General features: G+C 46.0%; 1 protein-coding gene across 3 annotated transcripts in view; it reads left to right on the top strand.

Moving 5' to 3' along the window:
* The window catches only part of LOC142579854 (uncharacterized), a 181,408-nt gene that overhangs the window by 51,790 nt on the left and 108,163 nt on the right, over nucleotides 1-21,455 (top strand). For all 3 annotated transcript variants that reach the window (XM_075690471.1, XM_075690472.1, XM_075690473.1), the window contains exons 10-12: nucleotides 10,280-10,403; nucleotides 12,817-12,901; nucleotides 16,058-16,148. In XM_075690471.1, the coding sequence (XP_075546586.1) occupies nucleotides 10,280-10,403; nucleotides 12,817-12,901; nucleotides 16,058-16,148 (300 nt within the window). The remainder of the gene's footprint in view (nucleotides 1-10,279; nucleotides 10,404-12,816; nucleotides 12,902-16,057; nucleotides 16,149-21,455) is intronic.

Below are 21,455 nucleotides of genomic sequence, written 5' to 3'. Positions count from 1 at the left end.
GCTGTCTATTGCTTCAACGAAAAGTGAGTGCCAAGAACATGCAGCACGCACAAAGCTACGAGCCGCTGACACACGTAGACTCTGCCCCCAATGTAGATTGCACTCAAGATATGGCCACGTGACTGCGCGCAGCCACCACATGTGCAGTTGCAGCCAGAGTAGACCCCCCTCCCCGGTGCCTCGCAGCATTGCATGCCTTGAGCACGACAGAAGACGGCACACTTCCTCCTCGCTCCGTCTCTTTCATGTGGGCGAGAGTGAGCTGCAATTGTCAGCTCCCCTCGCGCGCTTTCACTCGTACATACCGGGTAGGCGCTCAGTGACGACGGTGTTATTATTGCCCTTGGACTTAATATGGAACCTCGCACATGCCGTTGAGGGGTCTCTCCCAAGTTCTTCCTCTATGGCCAGGTGAGAGCAATGTTGGTTGGGGGCACCGCCGTGTAATTTAGCGCGCTACTGAGAGCAATGTTGGAGTGCTATATGTTCGAATTAACTGTTGCAAAAGCGTGCGCGTTCAAATTGCCGGGCGTTTTTGGCCATTGGAATACACAACTTAGACGGGACCACAGCATTGGTTCGAATAAACCAGTAGTTTAAATTAAGCATCTTCGAATTAACGAGATTCGACTGTATTACGACCAATCCCTGCCTTCACATTCTGAGCTGGTTAACCTCGATCACAATTTTTAAAGGAGCACTGACACAAAAATTTTACATGTTGTCTTTTCAGTTGTAATAAGCAGTCAGTGACCCAGTTATCACGAACTGAAACTTCATCTGCTTCAGCGTGCGACTGTTAATTAGGGCCTTGCTTACAGCAACTAGCCCAACTTTCAATTTCTGAGAGCAATGAGAGGGGACAGTAAGTTTGTAAACACAGCTGGCCACATGATCACAGAACTGTGACGTGAATGCCAGCGTGCGAGATTTGTTGTTGCTAGTTGTTCGGCATCTAAGTGCACACATGCCATGGGATGTCCTTGCTGTCCTCGTCCTCATTTTTATCTCTTTGTCCAGCGGCAACAATTTTTTGTAGACCGGAGTCGCCACCATACTAGATGTGGCTGGTCACTTTTAGGCATAGGTATGGTCGTGAAGGATGTGCTGCTGGATAGAGCAGACAAAAGCGCGTAATGCGTCCCTTAGGAATAAAGCAACAACTGAATTTATTTTCGGTATCGTCCAACCTCGGCAGCTCCGTTTCGCATCATTGCACCATCCTCCTTTCCCCGTACGTAACGCGATAACATTCAAGCGATATTGAAAGATGGGAATGGGCGTCTCGGCCGCCTTATTACTTCCCCTCCTAGTGAGTTAGTGAACATTTACACCATTGATCATATTGTAACGAAGAGTTCAAGGGGTTCAGACACAACTATTTATTGTGGGCTAACTTGTGCCCGGGGAATAAATAAAGACTACTGCCGCATTCCAAACAGGAGATAGCAATGCCTTCTCTTTCTCTCTCAAGCATTGCTTCACCTCTTCTTGTATTCCTGGACAATGGTCACCTAAGATGCGAGTGCGTGTGGCAAATGCATGTGCCATCATGTCTTCATCTTTTTCACCAATCCGCCGTTGTCCTCTTGGAGGGCCCACGAACCTGCGCGCGTGTTGTTTAAAGATGGTTTCTGCCTTGTATCAATGTTCAGAGGCCTTTGTGCCAAGGCATCAAAGGCCTATATGATGGGGTCCCTGGAAAGGCATCCGCTGCGTGTCCTGCTGACTTTGCGACTTTGCATGTTTGCACTACTTGAGCCTTGCTGGATGGTGTCACAGATGCTGGAGCAGGTGAAAAGGCATCTGCGTCCTCAATGTGCGCTGGTTTCAGCCGATTGAGGAATACTACTTCATGATGACTGCTCACGTCGATCGTGAAGTGCTTCTCACTGCATCGTAGCACACGGAACGGCCTGTCGTATCGTGGTTGTAGAGGCCGATGAACTGCGTCATGGCGTACAAACACATGTGAACACGAGGCGAGTTCTGGTGATACCTGCACTGCACGCGACGCTGCCCGTTCGTTGTGGTGTCTTAGCACAAAGATTGCTCATTATGTCTCCTAGCTTAAGTGCTTACTCCGTGCAGGCCATGTAAGCGTCTTTTGGAGTAGCTGTGAAGAATCCTTCTGAAAGGCTGAGTGTCGTTTCGTAGACCAGTCCAGCCACACTGAAGCGATGTCTTTCTTGACGGCTGTCCTGGCTCCCAGGAGAATCAGTGGCAGTGCTTCCATCCAGCTGCACTTGTCTGCTGCAGCGAGCCCAGTCTTCAGCTGGCAATGAAAACGCTCCACCGTGCTGTTGCTAATCGGGTAGTGGGCAGTTGTTCTAATGCGGGACCCGCTATGGTAGTTTAGTGGCTGTGGTGTTGGGCTGCTAAGCATGAGGTCGCGGGATCGAGTACCAGCCACGGCTGCCACATTTCGATCGGGGCGAAATGCAAAAACACCCGTGTACTTAGATTTAGGTGCACATTAAAGAACCCCAGGTGGTCCAATCCGGAGTCCACCTCTATGCGTGCCTCATAATCAGGTAGTGGTTTTGGCATGTGAAACCCCATAATTTAATTTTAATTTAGTTGTAATGCGTGAAGCAGTGATAAAACACATGATGCTGGCAAAAAGTGCAGATTCAAACTTTCATTGTCCATCGTTAATATTGAAGGTGCCCTGAAATGAGCAACCCGGTGGTGCAAAAGGGCGTGGGCAGCAGTGTCAGCAATTATGTCCATCATAGGTACGGCCTCCACCCAGTGTGTGAGTCTGTCAATCTGTGTCGGCAAATAGATATATCCTTTGCAAGGTGGTAGCAGCCTGATAGTATCGATGTGTACATGGTCGAAGCGCACGTCACGAGGCGCGAACTTTGCCAACGGTGTCGCGGTATGGCCATGGATTTGGGTGCACTGACACGACATGCATCCTCCTGCCCAGCAACGCACATCCTTATTGATACCTGGCCAGATGAACCTTGCTGTGAGCAACTTTTGCATCTTTTATTCCTTGATGGGATAGCTTGGTGAATCGAGAGGAAGACATGGCGACGTAGATTGGCAGGCATGAGGCATGGGTTGCCTGTGGAGGTGTTGCAGCGAATCTGGGCCACTATCTTGTACACATTCGAAAGGCCAACATTCGATTTCGCCTCGCGGGATTGCCCAGGCTGCGCCAATATTGTGGCCTCGGCCAATCTAGTCCAATCGCGTGAGGTGAAATCGAACGTCGGCTTTTCGAACGCGTACGAGATAGTGGCCCTGGTTGTCCGATGTCGGAATCGGCATCCATTGCAGCTTGAGAGTAGTTTTTGTCGTTAGGAGGCTTTTCAGCTCCTTGTCTTCACTCTGAGCTGCTGCCAGGGTATCGAAGGTAATTCCCTCAGGAGCATTGACAGCATTTATGGCACTCTGCGAAAGGGCACTGGCCACGATATTGTCACTTCCCTTTACGTGGGGGATGTCTGTCATGAACTCAGATGTATGCCAGTTGGCGAAGTTCGCACGTGGTGTGCGTGCCACCGTCTGAGTGGAGAGAGTGAAGAGCATAGGTCAGAAGCTTATGGTCGGGTAAAATGAAAAACTTGATGCCTTCCAGAAGATAATTGAAGTTGTGTATGTTGGAGTAGACAGCTAGCAGCTCGTGCTCGAAGTTGCTGTAAGGGCATTTAGTAGGTGTGAGCTTCCTTGAGAAAAATGTAGTCAGGTGCTACGTACTGTCGCTGAGTTGCTTTCTTGTATGCCCCTAAGCAGGTCGCTTGAGGAGCCTTCTGCTGTCTTCAGCAATATATGGAGTGGCTCTATGATTTGGGTGCACTTATGCAGAAAGCAGTGGTACAAGTTTATCAATCCTAGAAATTCATGTAGCTGACGCCTCTTGGTTTGCTGTGGGAAGTCTTCTGTCGTTGCAGTTCAGATGGTGGCCTTACTCCGGAGTAGGAGACTACGTGACCCAAGAATGATAACTTGGGCACTTCGAGTTCATTCTTGGCCCCGTTAGTGATCACGTCCTGCTCAGGTGGACATCGAAAAAGCAGTGCAGAAGTGTTCTTGTGTTGTTCCGGAGTGCTGCTCGTGGTAAGCAAGTCGTCCAGGTAGCTGTGGCAAAAACCGAGGCAATGCCATTGATGAACTTGAACTTTTGGAATGTCTGACCTGCGTTGCAAAGGCTGAATGGCATGCGCAGGAATTCGAAAAGGTCAAAAGGCATAGTGATGGTCTTCTTTGGGATGTATTCTGGTGCCACAGGTGTTCAGCGATAAGCCCGCATGCGATCAATTTTTGAAAAAATTGTGGTACAGTGAAACCTTGTTAAAGCATAGCAGGCTGGAGCTCGGAAAAAGTACGTACTAAACAGTAGTAGTGCTCAACCAAAATAGCATGAGATTGCTCACTTACCTGTCAAAAACGAAAGAGAGTGTGATGAAAGGGGAAGAAACATGCAGTATTTATTTACTTCGCGCATCAAAAGTGTTATTTTCGTTTGATGCGCGGCGGCCTAGCAGCGACAACAGCGGCCTCAAACATACCGAAGCTGTGAGCCAGCTTTTCAGCGAGCCCCTTCTTCTTGGCAAACACTCGCATGCCAGATTCCTCGTTTGTGTTGCATGTTCTCCATGCATGCAGGCGGTAGCGCTGCAGAAGTCACGATGCACCTTTTTTATTGCGGGGTGCTGTTCTCATTGCGACGATCACATTCATGAGGCTGACGTAATGTGCAGCTTCTGCCACTGTCGAGCCTGAATCGCCCTTGCTGTCGCTTTCCGTGTCCTTATCACTGTTGCTAGTCGTCACTTCGGCAACAACTGAGACAACGACGGTGAAAAGTCGAAACTCGTAGCCGACAGCTCTTCGCGGTCACAGCAGTGCTGCCAAGCAACTTCTTCGCATTCCAAATGCCACACACCGCAGTCAACAGTAGATCCCTGTCGCGTGCCAGCGCCGACTTCTTCATGTCACGTTCAATAGCACGAACAATGTCATTTTTTTTTATGCTGAGCACCTGCAGTCTTTTTTATCTGAGCTTTGGCATGACGCGAGTCCTTGTTTGCACGATGCCACAATGCTCTGGCACGGCACCAAAATTTTATGTTGATGTGGCTTCACGTGCAAACGCACAGGGCACTTGGAGGCCGTTGTTCTTACCTCTGAGGCTTGTTGTTCTGCCGGGCCGCCCAACGGAGACGACGCACTGCCATGTTTGCGCGACGAAGAGTAGAAACATTACGTGTTAACCGATACATACGCAATAAGCTGGTATGGTTTATGCGGATACAAAACACATTACGTTCAATGGGCGCTGAGTCAGGGACTTGACATTATTACTTTTAAAACGAAACTACTGTTTGAGCAGGTACAGTTTAATGAGGTTTTGCTGTACCATTCAGACCTGCTAGTATGTCGATATGTAGTATGGTGTACTTGACGGGCATCATAACAATGTTCAGCGCTCAATGGTCCCTGCACGGACGCGAGTGCCCCAATGATGGCTTAGGAACCATGTGGATGGGAGGTGCCCAAGGACTGGAAGAAGGTGGAATGATACCAAACACCAATATATGGTCAAATTCGTGCCGTGTCGGTAGTAGTTTTTCAGGCGATAGTCGACGGGGTTGAACATGCACCGGTGGTCCCATGTTAGCGATGCGGTGGAACACATCATGATTCACTGGGAATCTGATTTGGTGTTGGTGCGTCAGATCTTAATATTCGTTCAGTATGGAAGTGAAGTGGAGAGTGCAAATGGGTCTGAAGAGCGTACTGCTGAGCAGCGAATGTCTTGAAGGCTTGCCTCTTAGCTCACTGCGCGAGACAGGGTGTTGCAGTCTCTGGTTACGCATGTCGACTAAGAGACCGAAGTGGCGTAGAAAATCCGCCCTGAGGATAGTGAATTTCACGTCGGCCACAATGAAAATCCAGCGAAAGGTTCTCTGCAAGCCTAAACTAACAGTTAGGAAGCGGTTTCCATACTTGGCAATGCAGAGGCGACATGTTTGGGGGAGGCTGGGACTACACTTATTTAGGCACCTGTATTGACGAGGAAGCGGATGCCGCTGTCGCAGTCAGTTAAGATGAACACGGGTGAGCGACGTTGTGGTGCGGTAGGGCCACTGGTCGCCCTCACTGCTTTCCCGGGGCATTTCCAGAGAGCTCGCAAGGCGGTAAACATTTGTGCGCGGCATTGCCATACGTGTAATGGTGCCAACATAGCTTTGGGTGTCTGTCAGGTGGCTGCAGAGCACTCCGGCACATTGATCATGATGCAGTCTGTAGGGTGGCCACGGAGTCTGATTGGTGCGAGATTTCGTCCTTAATTTCTTGAAACTGCTTGGATTGAGACGATTCGCTTGTGACGGCTGCGATAGATGTGGAAGCTGCCACCATAAGCTTGCCGCCCAGCTCGGCCCGCTTGGATAGGTCTTCATTTGAGGGAGAAATAATCATTCTGATGTTCAGGGGGAATTCTCTGTGCAAATATGCACCATATTTATCATTTTAAATTACAACCTGGCGCGTTTTTTAAAATTCCCAAATCTAAGCTGACCCTGGAGTTTGGCATATGATTATTTGAAAAAAACTATCGGCCTAGATTTGAATAAATACGGTAACTAACATCCCAACTATTATGAACATCTGTTCGCCATAAAGTTCAAAAAATTATAGATGACATGCTGTGGCAACCAGTGGGGGTAGCCCACTCTAGTGGCGTCATATTGTCACCTCGAGCCATCTGGTCAGGGGTGGCTGAAAACTCAGCCGACTGGCGTGCTGCGATCGGTAGCGATGTACATTTTTAAAACCTTATAAGAAATTACACACTTTATGCGGAGCACTTGATGTCAGTTAATGATCAGAAGGACCTACCCTAACGACTCGGTATGTGCAAAATTGTTCCAAGGTCCCTTTAAAAACCACGCAAGTAAAAGTGCCATCTTTCTGCAAGTTTTCGTTAAATTAAAGCTAAGGTAAGCATAAGATCAATTTTTTTTTTTTTTACACTTGAAAATAGCTGAGCAAACGATGCTGCTCTTTGGCGGGGTCAACTTCTTTCTTTTGTCCAGTGGTGTGTGCAAACTCTGTCAACTTCAGCCCCTGAGGGCCCTGAGTGTGTTAGGCAGAAGTCAACAATGCAGTGTACACCTGACATTGTGCTTTGCTTGAATCAGGACAACAATACAGTAGAACCTAGTTGACACGGTCCCGTTTCATAAGATTTTCCAGCGCCAACGTTTGTGACCGAGAACACAAAAAATAACTCAATACTGTTAGGCTTCCTTTTTGCCTGTTAATGCATTCCCGGAAAACACTATCTTTCAGAAAACTGCCAAACTGTGATTGTATGACACGTTTTCTAGCCGCTAGATGCCATATGAACAAAAGAAGGCACGAGGCACACATGATCGAAAACCGCTCGCTGTAGCAGCTTATCCATGCATCATGCAAAAACGCCGGTGCACAACAGAGCTTGCCACATACGCGGTTACCACTATCAACCCTATTGCGAGAAGCATGTGGGAGGCGGCATGATTAGGTACCCGCTGTGGTTTACTGTTTATTTAGGCTGGCCAGCCATGGTGCCACAAGATCTTAGGGGCGGCTGATACTGTTGGCCGTTCAGGTCGATCGCGCCTGCATGTTTGATCTTGCGCTATCTGCATGAGAGCCGTTCTTCTTCACCGGCTTGGAAGGCCATAGTTGCGCTGCTACAAGCATCTTGATTTATCTACTTGTAGTGCTGTTGGAAGCATACTGCATGCTTTTAATAGGCTATAGCCCAAATGGGGTGCCATTTCCTAGCTGCCCCAGGTGGTGCGAAGTGAGCCTCATGTTTAGTTATGGCGGAATCGTGTTCGACTGTTACCCACAAACTCGATGTTGTTTTGGTTTCCCTTTGCCATCCTAAAACACTACACAATAGGAAAACAGTGCCTCCAGTCGCTCGAGCCCTACCAACTCAATGCATGTTGGCGTCTTGTGCCGCAATTCTTGCCAACTAGGTATTTCATATCTTCCTGCCAAAATGCCCCGCCCAAAGAAGCTGCTGACCCAGGCTGAATTCGAGGAGTGCAAACGTAAACTTCCCAAAGTTTCAAAAACAACTCTAATATCAGGCCGTTTGGGCCCCCTCGGCTTGGCATGTGTTAGCATCTCATGCTGAAACGATTTGTGCAGCATATTGCATTATCTAGACATTAACTACAATTGAGTCTGTCGAATATTTTTGTGCCTTCGAAGCGTACGTTTTCCTAGTTAGTACGTTTTTTCTCAAGTATTTTTCCAATATGTATGAACAAGGTTTTACTGTAGTTACCAACTAGGAACCTCTGGTCTGCTACTACCGTATTGGCCGAAATCTAATGCTCTCTTTTTTCCAAGAAAGTGTGTCCGAAAATTGCCTGAGCGCTGCAATCGAAAACAAATTCAAAACCGCATTTGCAGCGTTGGCACCAGCCTACCGTCAGAACCATCAGACACAGCATCATCGCCATCACAAGATGGCACCAGAGCATGATTTTGTGAAGATTTTGCTGTCAGTTCATTTTGTGCTCGACTGCGATCTTGAGAAGTATTTTTGGCCAATGAATTTCAGGGGTACTACAGGGTCCATTAGGAAGGTAATGTGCATTTTCTGAGAAAAATAGATTTATTGACCGGACCTATACAAATGGCTAAAATTCTTCAAAATACTCTCCCCCTGCATCAATACACTTGCGGAGACGTGTCTGCCACGTCTGGAAGGCACCCTGAAAGTCCTCGACGGGAATATCTCTCGGGAACGCTGCAACATGCTTTTGGATGTTTTCCATGGTATCCCAATGCTTTCCTTTCAGCGCTCTCTTCAGTTGGGGGAACAAAAAAGTTGCACGAAGCCAAGTCGAGACTGTAAGGGGGATGGGGGATCACTGGGGTGTTGCTCCGGGCCCGGAAGTTGGTAACGATGAAGCACGTGTGGCTGGGGGTGTTGTCATGGTGGAGCTTGACCATGTCTTTGATGTCAGCCTTCACGCACGCAACCCGGTGTTTCAATCTCTTGAGCACCTCCAGGTAAAAGGCTGAGTTGACAGTTTCTCCCTGCAGTACAAACTTAAAATGGACGACTCCTCGGGTGTCAAAGAAGACAATGAGCATCGTTTTGATGCGAGACTTGCTCATTCGCGCTTTCTTGGGGTGGGGGGATGATTTTGTGTGCCACTCGTTGCTCTGCCTTTTTGATTCTGGGTCGTACTCGAACTCCAGGATTCTCCAGGGTCGTACTCGTACTCCAGGATTCGTCTCTGGTTAGGACAGAGCTCAGGAACTCCGGCTAATTTTGAATCAAATCCATCAATTCTTGACAGTGCAAAACTCAGAAGTTCTTTCTGATCTTCCGTCAACACCTTCGGCACAAGCTTCGTGCAGACCTTGCGCATTTGCAGATCCTCAGTCACTAGCCCATGTACCGCAAATGTGGACACGTGTAGGGTGTCGGCAATTTGCTGAATGCTCAATCAACGGTCGAAACACAAAACTTCGCGCACATGATTCACGTTTTCGTTGATTATGGTCATTATTGGGCGTACAGAACGGGGTTCATCGGCGACCTCCTCCCGGTCCTCCTTGAACGCCTTATGCCACCTCCCGGACTGTGACCTTGAAATGCACTCGCCCTTGAAGGCCTCGTGAAGCATCTGGAATGTTTCGGTTGCATTCTTTCCAAGCTTCATGCTAAACTTGATAGCGTATCACTGTTCAAGCAAATGTTCCATCGCGCCGTGTTATTCGCTCGCACTGATCGGAGTAAACTGGCGACCAGCTGCATTGGTAGGGCAGAACATTCGCCACATTTCCTGACCGGTTTTACCACGCTGCCATGGATAGTCACTTCATAATAAAATCATGCGCATCACTTTCGTAATGGACCCTGTATTACTTCCACAAGATTTCGCATGTCTCGGCACCGGATGCATCAGCATGATCGACCCAAACATATTTGGTACTGTACCAAGCTCGCTAACTGCACAGTTCTAGGAACGCTGTTGGACGCATACTTCGAGAAGTCCGATGCAGTCTCTTGCGAAAGTGATAATCATACTGCAAAACCACGTTACTACAAACACCACACGACATGGAGTTTCTTCTTTCTCGGTGGTTTTCTTCACGTCAGCACCTTTTTTGCATGCCCCACTCTTATTGTCTATTTGTCCCTTCTGGTAAGGCAGTTTGGCTGGGCAGTGAGGAATGCTATCGGGGCCTGAGAAAGTGCTGTGAACTTGGGGTTGCATGCACGTGATGTGCCTTTCTGCAGAGCGCGTGGAAGACCTGCTGCTCGTCTCCTGGCAACTGGTACGGGGTAACCGTGTGCTGGGCACTTACCTGTCAATATTTGACATCAACCAGTGGTACCGGGCACAGATGCCGCGGGCCTTCAGGTAAAAACTTCTGCATTGTCTGTCGTTACGCTCTTCTCATGCTGTTTCTCTTCATCAACATGGCACAACTCCCCGAGTTAACCGCATTCGGGCAATTTTCTTTGACAATTAGGTACCAGTTGGTCAAAATAAATTAAAAGCCCTCTGTTGTTGTTATCTTGTAGTGTAGCACATGTACATAAATATTCAACAATTAATAGTGAGTTATGATTAGTTGCTGACAGATTATTCATACATCTTCACATCACTGCCATGCAGTCCATAAGCATGTTTGTATAAGCACAACCAAAATTTCAATCTCTTTAGCTCAATAATTCGAACTCTGCCTGCATGACCATGTACTAATCCTGCTGCAAAGATGAGTGGAGTGAGCTATGATTTTTGATACATTGCTGGCACCTCCTTGAAACCGAAAGTAGCCATGCTTAGTCCATGCAGTATTTGCTGACTGTGCCCAAACCATGGAGCAAGTCAAGTAAAGCAGCTAATTTGTAAATACAGCTGTAAAGGCTACATTTGCAGTTTCTGATGTGTATTCCACCCGTCAAGTGTTCGTTCCTTTGAGTAAAATAGGGGCACGGGCTCCGATGACTTAGTCTGCCGTTATAAATTTTTATCACTTACAATTGTCAAGCAGTTTTGAATTGCACGAACTCCACCCTTGGTGTCAACTGACTAGCGCCAAAACTAGGGCCACAACTGCTGTAAAGAAGGCCATAATGATTTGGCTTTCAAAGTGCTGTCAACCTTATTGAGATTGCCACGACATGGATTCAGCGCATGAATTGACCATTCTTTCGTATATCTGTAGCGACAGCATGGACAGTGGCTGAAATGCAGACAGATCACATGCAAGTGTATGTGCTTGCAGCAACTTGTTGGCAAGCTAATGTGGCCACTTGTGGAAAGAATGAATGAACAAAACCTCAAAACCTTTATTTTGAGGAAGGGGATGGCTCTCAGCCTCTGTTGGGATTAGGTGGGAATAGAATCTAGGTTAGCGGATTGTGGGCTGAGGTGCATCTTCATCTCAGTCTTTGGTCTTTCGGTTTTGTAGACCCTTCTACTTATGGGTGCATGTTCAGTTCTGTCGCACTCTGATGAGGTAGTCGACCCTACATCACTCGAAACAAGCCACTTTGTCTGCCATATATTGTGACGGCTTTACATGTTTCAGAATGAGTGTGTATTCAATTTCCTTCGGTTATAATTTCTGTGTGAATCTGCAGCAACTGTTAGATGTTGGATCTTCCCTGCGAAAAAGCTGCGCAGCTCCAAATGAAATGTAAATTTGCTCAGCATGACTTCTGACAATGTGTGTATTGAGTATAAATGCTCGCAGTCATAGGTTGGCTAGATTTATGGAATGAGACTTACTTTGTGTTAAATGCATTGACTTCCTTTTGCCTTACATTTAAAGGGACACTAAAGTGAAAAATGATTTCTCCTGCATCAGTAAATTACCGTTCTAAAACACCAAAAACACCACTCATATAACGATAAGATGTTTGGTAAGCCAGAAAAAGCGCAAAAATGAAATATGGGTGGCGACACCTACTTAAGTTCCCGCACCTGGGGGCTGTGACGTCTTGGATTTTGATGGCATCTTCTAGGGCCTACTAATTATATATAGCGGTATAGATTGACTACATTGCGTTCTAAAGGAACCAAATATTAAGCGTGACAGGCTTCAAGAACCTTTATTCAGCCAACGCATCCCAAATGCGAAAACATACTTTGGAATCCCTGACGTCACGCTGATGTACCAGCGCTGGGGTTTCGGTGCGAAATTCAAACATTGATACTTGGACCTTCATTTTCTCATCTAATAATCAAACTATCTTTTTGAAATCACTGCCTGCAGGGTTCTCAAACAATGCTTCATTAGTCTAAACTGATTTATTGTTTTGCTTTAGTGTCCCTTTAAGTGTCTTAAGCATGCGATGGTCAGTGGACATGAGGATTCCCACAATATTTTAGTGGTCAATGTTTTCTGTCGTGAGAGAGAGAGAGGGGCAACTTTATTTGACCAAGGTATACTTGATTGATTTGATTTGAATTCTTTGACAAAGGATGCTTTCAGCCCGTGAATCGTTCGTTCCAGTTTCATCCGTTCAGCGTGACGTCGCGTGGCATTTTGCTGCTGTTTGTTAATTCAGCCTTTCGGGTAATTAAACCAAATCTTGTGGTACTGCGAGGGTTGAATTAACAAGTCGACTGTGTTTCTACATAGCCTTTCAGGGCTGTGCCTGTGCTCAGTAAGGTGTAGGTTTGTGCCAGTTGTTTTTGCATTGTAACAATTAGCAACGCTAAGACAAAAGACTCAAGGAGATGCAAACAAACGCTGTCTGTGGCTAGAAAACATTCAAGAGCCTCCTGTTGAAGCAGCATGGCTGTGTCCTTTGTTTTGCAGGGCCAATGCCTTTCAGCTGTGCTCCTTCATTGGCCTCTTCTCGCTTGCAGAACTAGTCGCAAAGTGTGGCAACCACGCCGTCCTGGTGAGTCATGAGCTGCCAGTTGCCTGTGTTATGCTGGCCTTCTCTTAGTTATTTTTTTCTTTTCACTAGGCTAGTAGAACCATGTTAGGTTAACTCCGGAGGCTGCTGCGTGCAGCGCGGCTGCGTCCCATCTTGAAAGTGATTTGCGACGTGACCAAAGTGCGTGATTGCACGGCCTCATTTTCAAAGTGATCTGCAATGTTTTCAGAGTTTGCGTAGTGCCGGTAGCTTTGTATGCGCCATGCTTTTATTGTTTCATTCGCGTTGAAGCAAGAGATGTGTGAAGGCCGATTGGCTCGCTGCTGCTTCCACGCTTACTCACTCCTGTGGTTTGACAGCTTGTTTCTGCAGTCATTGGCTGAGATGTGTTCATGTTTGCTTGTGCGCGTGTGACACCATGCTTGTTAATTTACTTAGTATGCCTATGTTTACAACTGTATACGGCCACTAAAGCTACCACCCTTACTTAGTATAGCTGTGCACTAATTTGCTATCACGATCGGTGCTTTGCCTTTTGGGCGCAACTGTGACTATTTTTATACTTCAATAAATAGTATGTTCTGAGCAAAAGTGTCACGGAGAAAATTATAGACCATCCTAAAAAAAATTTCCGATCCAGCTGGACAGGCCATGTAATGCGTAGGTTAGATAAATCGGCGGACCATTAGGGTTGCAGAATAGGTGCCAAGAGAAGGGAAGCGCAGTCAAGGATGGCAGAAGACTAGGTGGGATGATGAAATGAGGAAGTTCACAGGCACCAGTTGGTATCGGTTGGCACAGGACAGGGGTAATTGCATATCGCCTTCGCGCTGCAGAGGACTTAAAATAGGCTGATTATGGTGATGATGATGATGACGTAAGTTTCTTCCAAGATCGAAAGAGCATTTGTCCTTGTCTCCTTTAACTTTCATGCTGTACACTCATAATTCTGAAAAAAAGAAAGCATGCAAAAACTCGCTGTAGTAGCATAGCGGCGCAGTGGCTATGGCATTGCATTACTAAGCCCGAAGGCACGAGATTGAATCCTGGTCGTGGTGGTGGCATTTCGATTGGACTGAAATGCAAAAAGGCGCATTTACCGTGCATTGGGTGCACGTTAGAGAACCCCAGGTGGTCAACATTAGTCCAGAGTCCCTCACTACGGTGTGCCTGATAATCAAATCGTAGTTTTTTCACGCAAAACCACAGAATTTATTAAAGCCCACAAAACACAAAAAAGTGCCGCGCTAGTCGCGCGGCACTTTTTACGGGCACGGGGTTACGGGCACGCTCTCGGGTATGAACGCACGCACACGCACAGTCAGACCAATTTTTTGGACAAGCCTGATAATTCTTTCACCTTCACGGTACCGCCCCATACATAGTTTCCCACTGTAACACCTAGAGGGATATCTGGCACCACCGTCTATGGGAGTTTCCTAAAGGGTGCTGTGCTGTCATGGGAATGACTGTATATGTGTCTGTGAGGCTTGTGCTTGTGTAAGAACAAATAACACGTTCTTAAAGTAAAATCTTAATAAAATGTTTTCATTCACGAATATTATATCTTCCAGTGAAGTTTGCTCGCCTACAATGCATAACCAAGCGAAGAAAAGCAAGAACAGACGACAAACTGTTCCAAAGCGAGTGTGAATCTTGTCATCTGTCCTCCAACTTTAGCAGCCTGCTGATACTTTTTACGTTTCTTATAATTGTGCATGCAATAACAAGTTCTCATAATTAAACAAAACATGTTTTTGTGTAATAATAAAGCTAAAACAGCTTTTTACGTGCTGTTTTAGTAGAAAATGAATCGTGACAGACGGAATGGTGCTTGCCAGGCGTATCTTGAAGGTGTCCTGGCTCTCCAAGAACGATGCCAATCTGAAATCACAATATACCGGCATTCCCATGCATATCACATTGCAGCAGCGTCCCATAAAGTCAATGTACAAGGGCATCTGAAATTTTGACACTGAAACCCTTCGCGATCTGAGTTTTCAGGCTTTTCACCTGACTGCAGGTCTGAAACGTCATTTTTCGAAGCCACCACTGCAGCTATTTTATCTCTCAGCCACAACCCAGTGCCCTCGCATGCCTATATGCTAGCAGCCATAACCACCACTGCGGTCACTGTAGCCATTTGTGTTTGATCACATGGTGTTTGGTGCATGGTCATGTGGTCTTATTGGGCTGTTGTGTGCTCTGCAACACTAAACCTAGGTGCTTCAACGTTTGCTACCATGCTTACTGCTGTTCATTTCACTGTTTGTTTGTTATTTTTATTTTTCATTGAGGGATTCACCACTGTCAGTGAAGGTGCTGATTCCAACAGAGGAATGAATGGAAAGGCAGGGAGGCTAACTAGATTGGAATATCTGGTTTTCTATGCTGCACTGAGGCAGCTTGAAAATTGTATGTGAAAGCTCTGTGCAGGTAAAAAAGACAATTGCATAAATTTAACAAGGGCACTTGCAGAGCAGTTCTTGAAATAAGGCCAAGCCATGGCCGAAACATCCAATGCTGTTCAACACAATGTGATTGTTTTTCGACGTGATAGCGTGATGTGTGACGTTTTCAGAGAGCGCGCCGCTCTTCTCAGCCTATTCACGCTGCCAGCAACAACACGATGTCCTTTGGCTTTGAGTGCCACGGTGAGGAGAGAGGCCGTTCTCTGGCTGTGCTCTCTCCAGACGATTCAGGTGGCTGGAATCTCGGAGGCAATGCACTGGGATAAAATTCTGTTAGTGCATCAAGTTTTTTCATGGCTTTCATGATTGCCGAACGTCTCTGTAGCAACAGCACAGTGCCCCATAATCTCGACGGCCATATGCTTCACACACTGCGATGTCACGTCTTGTCCTCAGACGGAAGGGATACATGGTGCATGTGAGCTCAAATGCACCAAAAAAGCTTGAGTTGGTTCTACTCAATCGAATTTAGAGCATTGGTAGAGCACCAACTTTAAAAGACCCATGGGTATTGGCCTACAATTCTTTATCTATGCAAGACAGTGGGCACTGGAAGCAGTGGTTATGAAGCATCACATGTGGTTTACACTCCTTACTCAGTTCTATCTGAAACTGAAGTTGTCGGTCCTACTGATAACGGTTCAGCAGTGAATTCATGTTCTAAAATGTGTGTAATTGAATGCGCTGTTTTCTTTTTCTTTTAAAGGATGTGCGGGTGCTGCCGTCTACGGTGAAGAGGTTCTACTCTCCAAACCCTATGGTTGAGCAGACTCACTTTCCGTCGTCGCTGGCATTCTGTGAGTTGTGGCGCATGCCAGACTATGAGCCGTTGTTGTCAGTGCAGTGTGTGGTTCCAGGCAGCTGCTGCTGCTTTGTCTCATTTGATCTCGGGCCAGCAAATTCGGCTAGTTGGTTAAAATTCATCCTTAGAGATGGTAACAGCACAAACAATGGTTGAAAAAAAAATTTAAAAAGGCTGATGTAAGTGCTGAGGGTTTATAGGAAAATAGGGCATGTACCAACTGATTTTGTGAAGTCTGACAAAATTTTTTATATCGCCTGCAAAAAAAAAGCACAATTCTTGTCCTTGAGCTGGATCACTCGAAAAGGCAGACATTACTTGCATATGAAATCGAAATGCATAAATAGTAATTAGCAATGTGGCTAATTAAATTTTAAGGAAGAGGATACCCTCAAACACCACAACTTCTTGTTTCTTTAGATATCTGAATGAAACATTCTTGGTATTTTCATAGCATAAATATCCTAAAAAACTGACAACTTTCATGAATTTGCGCATGCTGGTTCTCAAGCTACAAGGAATATATCAAAATATTTCTCATGGGCCCTTTATAGGCAAGGCCTGGTGAATTTGCAACATATGAGGTGTGCTCAAAAAGAAACCAAACTTTTGAAATAGCGTGCCAACTGGCAGAGGGAGCGCGTCGTAGCTAGTGAACGCACATAGCGGCAGGTTTAGAGGACAAACAGCCATTTGCCGCGTATTGATCTGACCATTAGTTGGCAAACCACAGCTGCAGAATGAGCACGTGCACAAGCTGTTCTGCCCTAGAAAACTGCCCTAGAAACGGGCTTGTCCTGCCCTAGAAAACTGATTCAGGTGTGGAATTTAAAAAAAAAAAAACTAGATATAGATCAGACAAGCAGTTCCCGAGATATTGCTGTACTTTTCAACTCTTTAAGTTTGCAGCGCATACATGGCTCCACAAACTCATTTAATTAATCTTTTTTGCCTAGCTCCATTACATTGTGCAATGACTTACCCGATTCCATAGTTACTGAAATAGAACCTAATAAATTCAGGCACTTATTAACAGCACATTTCAAGGGCCGAGTTATTTTGCCGTGTTTTTAAATGTGTATGCGTGTTTTGTTTCCAAGTTGTTCTTGAGCCGCTGTGTCTATCTTAGTGTTGATGCTTCTGATGTTAATATTGAACATGAACCCTGCACTTTGTATTGCTTTTTTGTTGTTACCGACCATTGTATATGTAACGACTGCTCCCCCCCCCCCCCCTTATGTAATGCCCTAAGCCAAGGGCCCTTAAAGGTAAATAAATGATGATGATGATAAATGGTAAGACCAGGCAAAAAGTTCATCTTGAGGAAACGGCCCGTGAAAGTTGCGTGCACCTTTCCAAGCCTAAAATAACCGCAGAATAGCGAGAGGTGTCGTCGTGCGCATTTTTTTCATCTGCTGCTTCTCCCAACTCCTTTCTGGCCTAGCATGTGCGCGAGCAGCGATTGTCGAGGTTGATGCACCCAGCACAGCAGGCACACATGCAACTATAATCGTCCTTGTACCTATGGTGCAGTAGAGATGTCGCTGGCAGCATCAACGCAATTGTTATCTGGTACAGACGGAACAGAAGCTACATCACCAGAAGGGTTGGCATAATCATTGTTGGTGGCTTGCTTCGCCTGCATCAGCTTCGTCATGCGGACAAACTTCATATAATGCTTCTGTGCACCGAACCACCGACTGAACATGTGTAGCTTTGTTCCATGCATCATGTCTTACCACGCAAAGATCGGGAAGGTTACATGAAACTATTCAAGTAGAAGGCATGGTGAGAGACCACAGAGATGGTGAAAACTCTAGAAGGTGGCGAGAGATAGAAAAGTCATTGTAATGTGTGATCGAAAAGCCAGTGTAAAGTGCAACAGAGCACACAGGCAGGCAGCAATGAAGCAAGCAAACAGCCATGGCAGATGACATGGCTGTCCGTGCAGACTACCATGTCATTGTGCACAGCTGCTGGGTAATAGCAGCCACACATTCGCCCGCTTTTTCAAAGAGCACGCACTTTGTCTAATCGTAGCTTTGCATTCGAGATGCAGGAAACTCCGAAGCCTCCACAAGCTCCCCAATTACAAGTGAATCATACTTCGACCACGTCATCATCACTGCCTCGTAGGGCGGTAAAAAAAAAATAGTGCAGGAATTCGCAAACAAAACAAAACCAAGATGGAGCCTATCAGATGGTGTTTGCTCTAAGTTCTGATTGATCCAGCACTTGCTTGCCACTGCCACTGCTTATTGTATATTTGATTTGAGTAGCTTAGTGATTAATTATGTGTTGATAATTACAGAAAAAGTAGTTCATAACATGTACTGGCCAGATAAGCAATTTTCTGAAAATTGAGTTTTTTTGCCATGGCAAGGCATGTCCACTTGAAGCCAATCCTGAGGATGACATCAGTTTAAAAATATTTGTTGTCAAGTACTTTGTAAAAATGCACTGTTCGGCTTCCTTCTCTGGCTCTAAATCTCTTTAAAAATATTGGAGCCCGAACTCCAACGACAATGAAAAGTCAGAGCGACACATAGCCCACCTTGCCAAGTGGGAGAGCAGACCGTGGATGACTTTCGCGGGAGTGAATGCAACTTTCATTGACCATCCGCATTTTACTTTTTTTCCCCGTCCGAAAGTAAATTGCTGCTGTAATAAGTTGCTGTGTCTAGGGCTCCTGCCAGTCCTAGTGCTAGATAGTGACAACGTGGTGCCCTCTTTTGGCCATGGGTGCAAGTTCTCACAGCACCACTATGTCCTCTGTGAACAGGCTACAGTAAAGCCCCTTGATAATTTGAAAGTAGCGACACTCTCCTCCTCACGGCGCTTTCCTCCTCATTTTTATACTTTTTGTGCGCAAACAAACAGGGACGAAGAATAGGGGCAACACAAGGACGAGCGCTCGTCCTTGTGTTGCCCCTATTCTTCGTCCCTGTTTGTTTGCGCACAAAAAGTATAAATATGAATATGTTCCAACTAGGCCGACTCGCAGTTATTCCTCCTCAATTGTCCTCGCCCGCCAGCTGCGCATGGCGCGCTATTCCTCCTGGGCTCCCGCGGACGGGCTGTAGGATTCTATGGAGGCGTGTTATTTTGGGCCAGTTGCGCGCCCCAGTGGGGTTGAAAATTTTGAAAAATGCTGATAACAGCATCGATAATGCTGGAGGCAACGTTTATGAGGAGGCCGTATCAACGGGGTATACTGATTCAAAGGGAGCTTTGAGGCGAGTTCTATTCTTCAGACAATTTTTCTGCCACATGATCAGATGCTGTACTTCGTGTGTATGATCTAGTATTGCTTGTGACATATCCCTTTGTGTGTGGCTTATTAAGCGAAAGCCTTAGACCTCTGTTTCAAGGTCCCGTTGTGAGCTACAGAAAATATCATGTGACCGAAAGAAGGCAGGAAGCGAACCAAAGCATGTGCAGCCACGTATAAGAGATGACTAATGATTAGCAAAGTAATGATTGATTAGCAATTGGATTAAGATGAATTCGGGTATATTAAGGAGGATTAAGGTGGATTAAAGTCAATGAAGGTGCATTAGGGTGAATGAAGATGGATTAAGGTGCATAAAGGAGGAATAGGTTGGATTAAGGTCGATGAGGTTAATTAGGGTGATTGAAGGTGCATTGAGGACGATTATAGTGGAGTATGGTGGATTAAAGTGCATGAAGAAGGATAAGGGTAGATTAAGAGGGATTAAGGTGCATTAAAGAGGATTATGGTGGGCTAGGGTGGATTAAAGTTAATGAGGAAGCATTACGGTTGATTAAGGAGGATTAAAGTGCATTAAAGAGGGTTAGAGTAGATTAAGGTCGACGAAGGTGGATTAGGGTGCATTAAGGATGACTTTCGTGGATTATGGTGGATTAAAGGGAATGAAGGGGGATTGAGGTCAATGAATGTGTATTAGGAGGATTATGGTAGACTAATCGGTCTTATTAATCAATGAACCCCAATTCACCTTAGTCCACCCTAATCCACCTTAATGCTCCCAATCCACCTTAATACAACCTAATCAACCTACATCGCCCCTAATGCACCTTAGCCTACCCTATGCGGTCTTAATCCTCCTTTATCAACCCTAATCCATCATAATCCGTCTTAACCCTCCTTCATCCACCTTAATCCTTATTCACGCACTTTAATCCCGCTTAATCCTGCTCAATGGTCCCAATCTACCTTAATACACCCTAATCCACCTCTATCAAACCTAATCCAGCTCCATGGTCCCTAATCCACCTTAATCTACCCTAGTCCATCCAAATCGGTCTTAATCCTCCTTTATCAACCCTAATTGACCTTAATCCACCTTAATCCTCCATAATCCTTGTTCATGCACCCTAATCCACCCTAATCGGTCTTAATACCCTTTCATCAACACTTCACCTTAACCCACCATAATCTGCCTTAATCCTCCTCCATGCACCTTAATCTTTATTTATGCATCTTAATCCTTTGTAATGCACTCTAATCCACCTTAATTTTCTTTAATACGCTCCAATCAACCTTAATCCTCCCTAATCCACCTTATGTCAACCACTAATGATTCATTAATTAACTTGGGTAATCATTCTCTTATAGAGGGGTGGACATGCTTTGGGTCCCCTCTGGCCTTCCTTGGGTCAAGTGGTACTTCCAGTTTACAACGCGACCTTGAAACGTAAAGATCTAAAGGCTTTCACCTTAAAACCAAAAAAAAAAGCTCAATTTTGACTAGTTAACACTCATCACCTGCAATACTACGGGTATAATTGCCACTAATTTTTTCAGGGCGCAAAGCAGAATCGATAATACTGCACTTCCGACTGAATAACAACAGTTAGCGACGGGCGAAGTGATGGAGCCGCCCCAGAACATTAAGCATACTGAGGACAACCGCAACAAAAACGCTAGTGAGCAGGCCGGAAGAATGAAAAAAAAAGATGCAGCATTACGGGATGCTTTGCTACGAGCTATAAGAAAGATTCCTCAGCTCGCAAACAATGCTGTTCTTTGTCGGAACAAAGTTCTTTCGGCCAATGTCATGCAGCCACTGCTTCCTACGCAAGCCGTCACGCTTTCGTTGTGGTATCATAAAAACGGCATAACCATCTGCAGGCTTCTTGCTGCAGTTATATGCGCAACAGCCCGGCATAGTGCTAGCACATAGACCAGAAACACAGCGTACAACGTTTGCTACGCCGAGCTAAAGCGCCGAGCCAGCCGTGCTCAGGAGGAAAATGGCGCGAACGAAAAAGAAAAACACGAGCAAAACTCAAGATCCGCGCGTTTCCAAGGGCAACG

The sequence above is a fragment of the Dermacentor variabilis genome, chromosome 4 (assembly GCF_050947875.1).
Source record: "Dermacentor variabilis isolate Ectoservices chromosome 4, ASM5094787v1, whole genome shotgun sequence".
Lineage (NCBI taxonomy): Eukaryota > Metazoa > Arthropoda > Arachnida > Ixodida > Ixodidae > Dermacentor > Dermacentor variabilis.
This window is presented reverse-complemented; position numbering and strand designations above follow the sequence as displayed.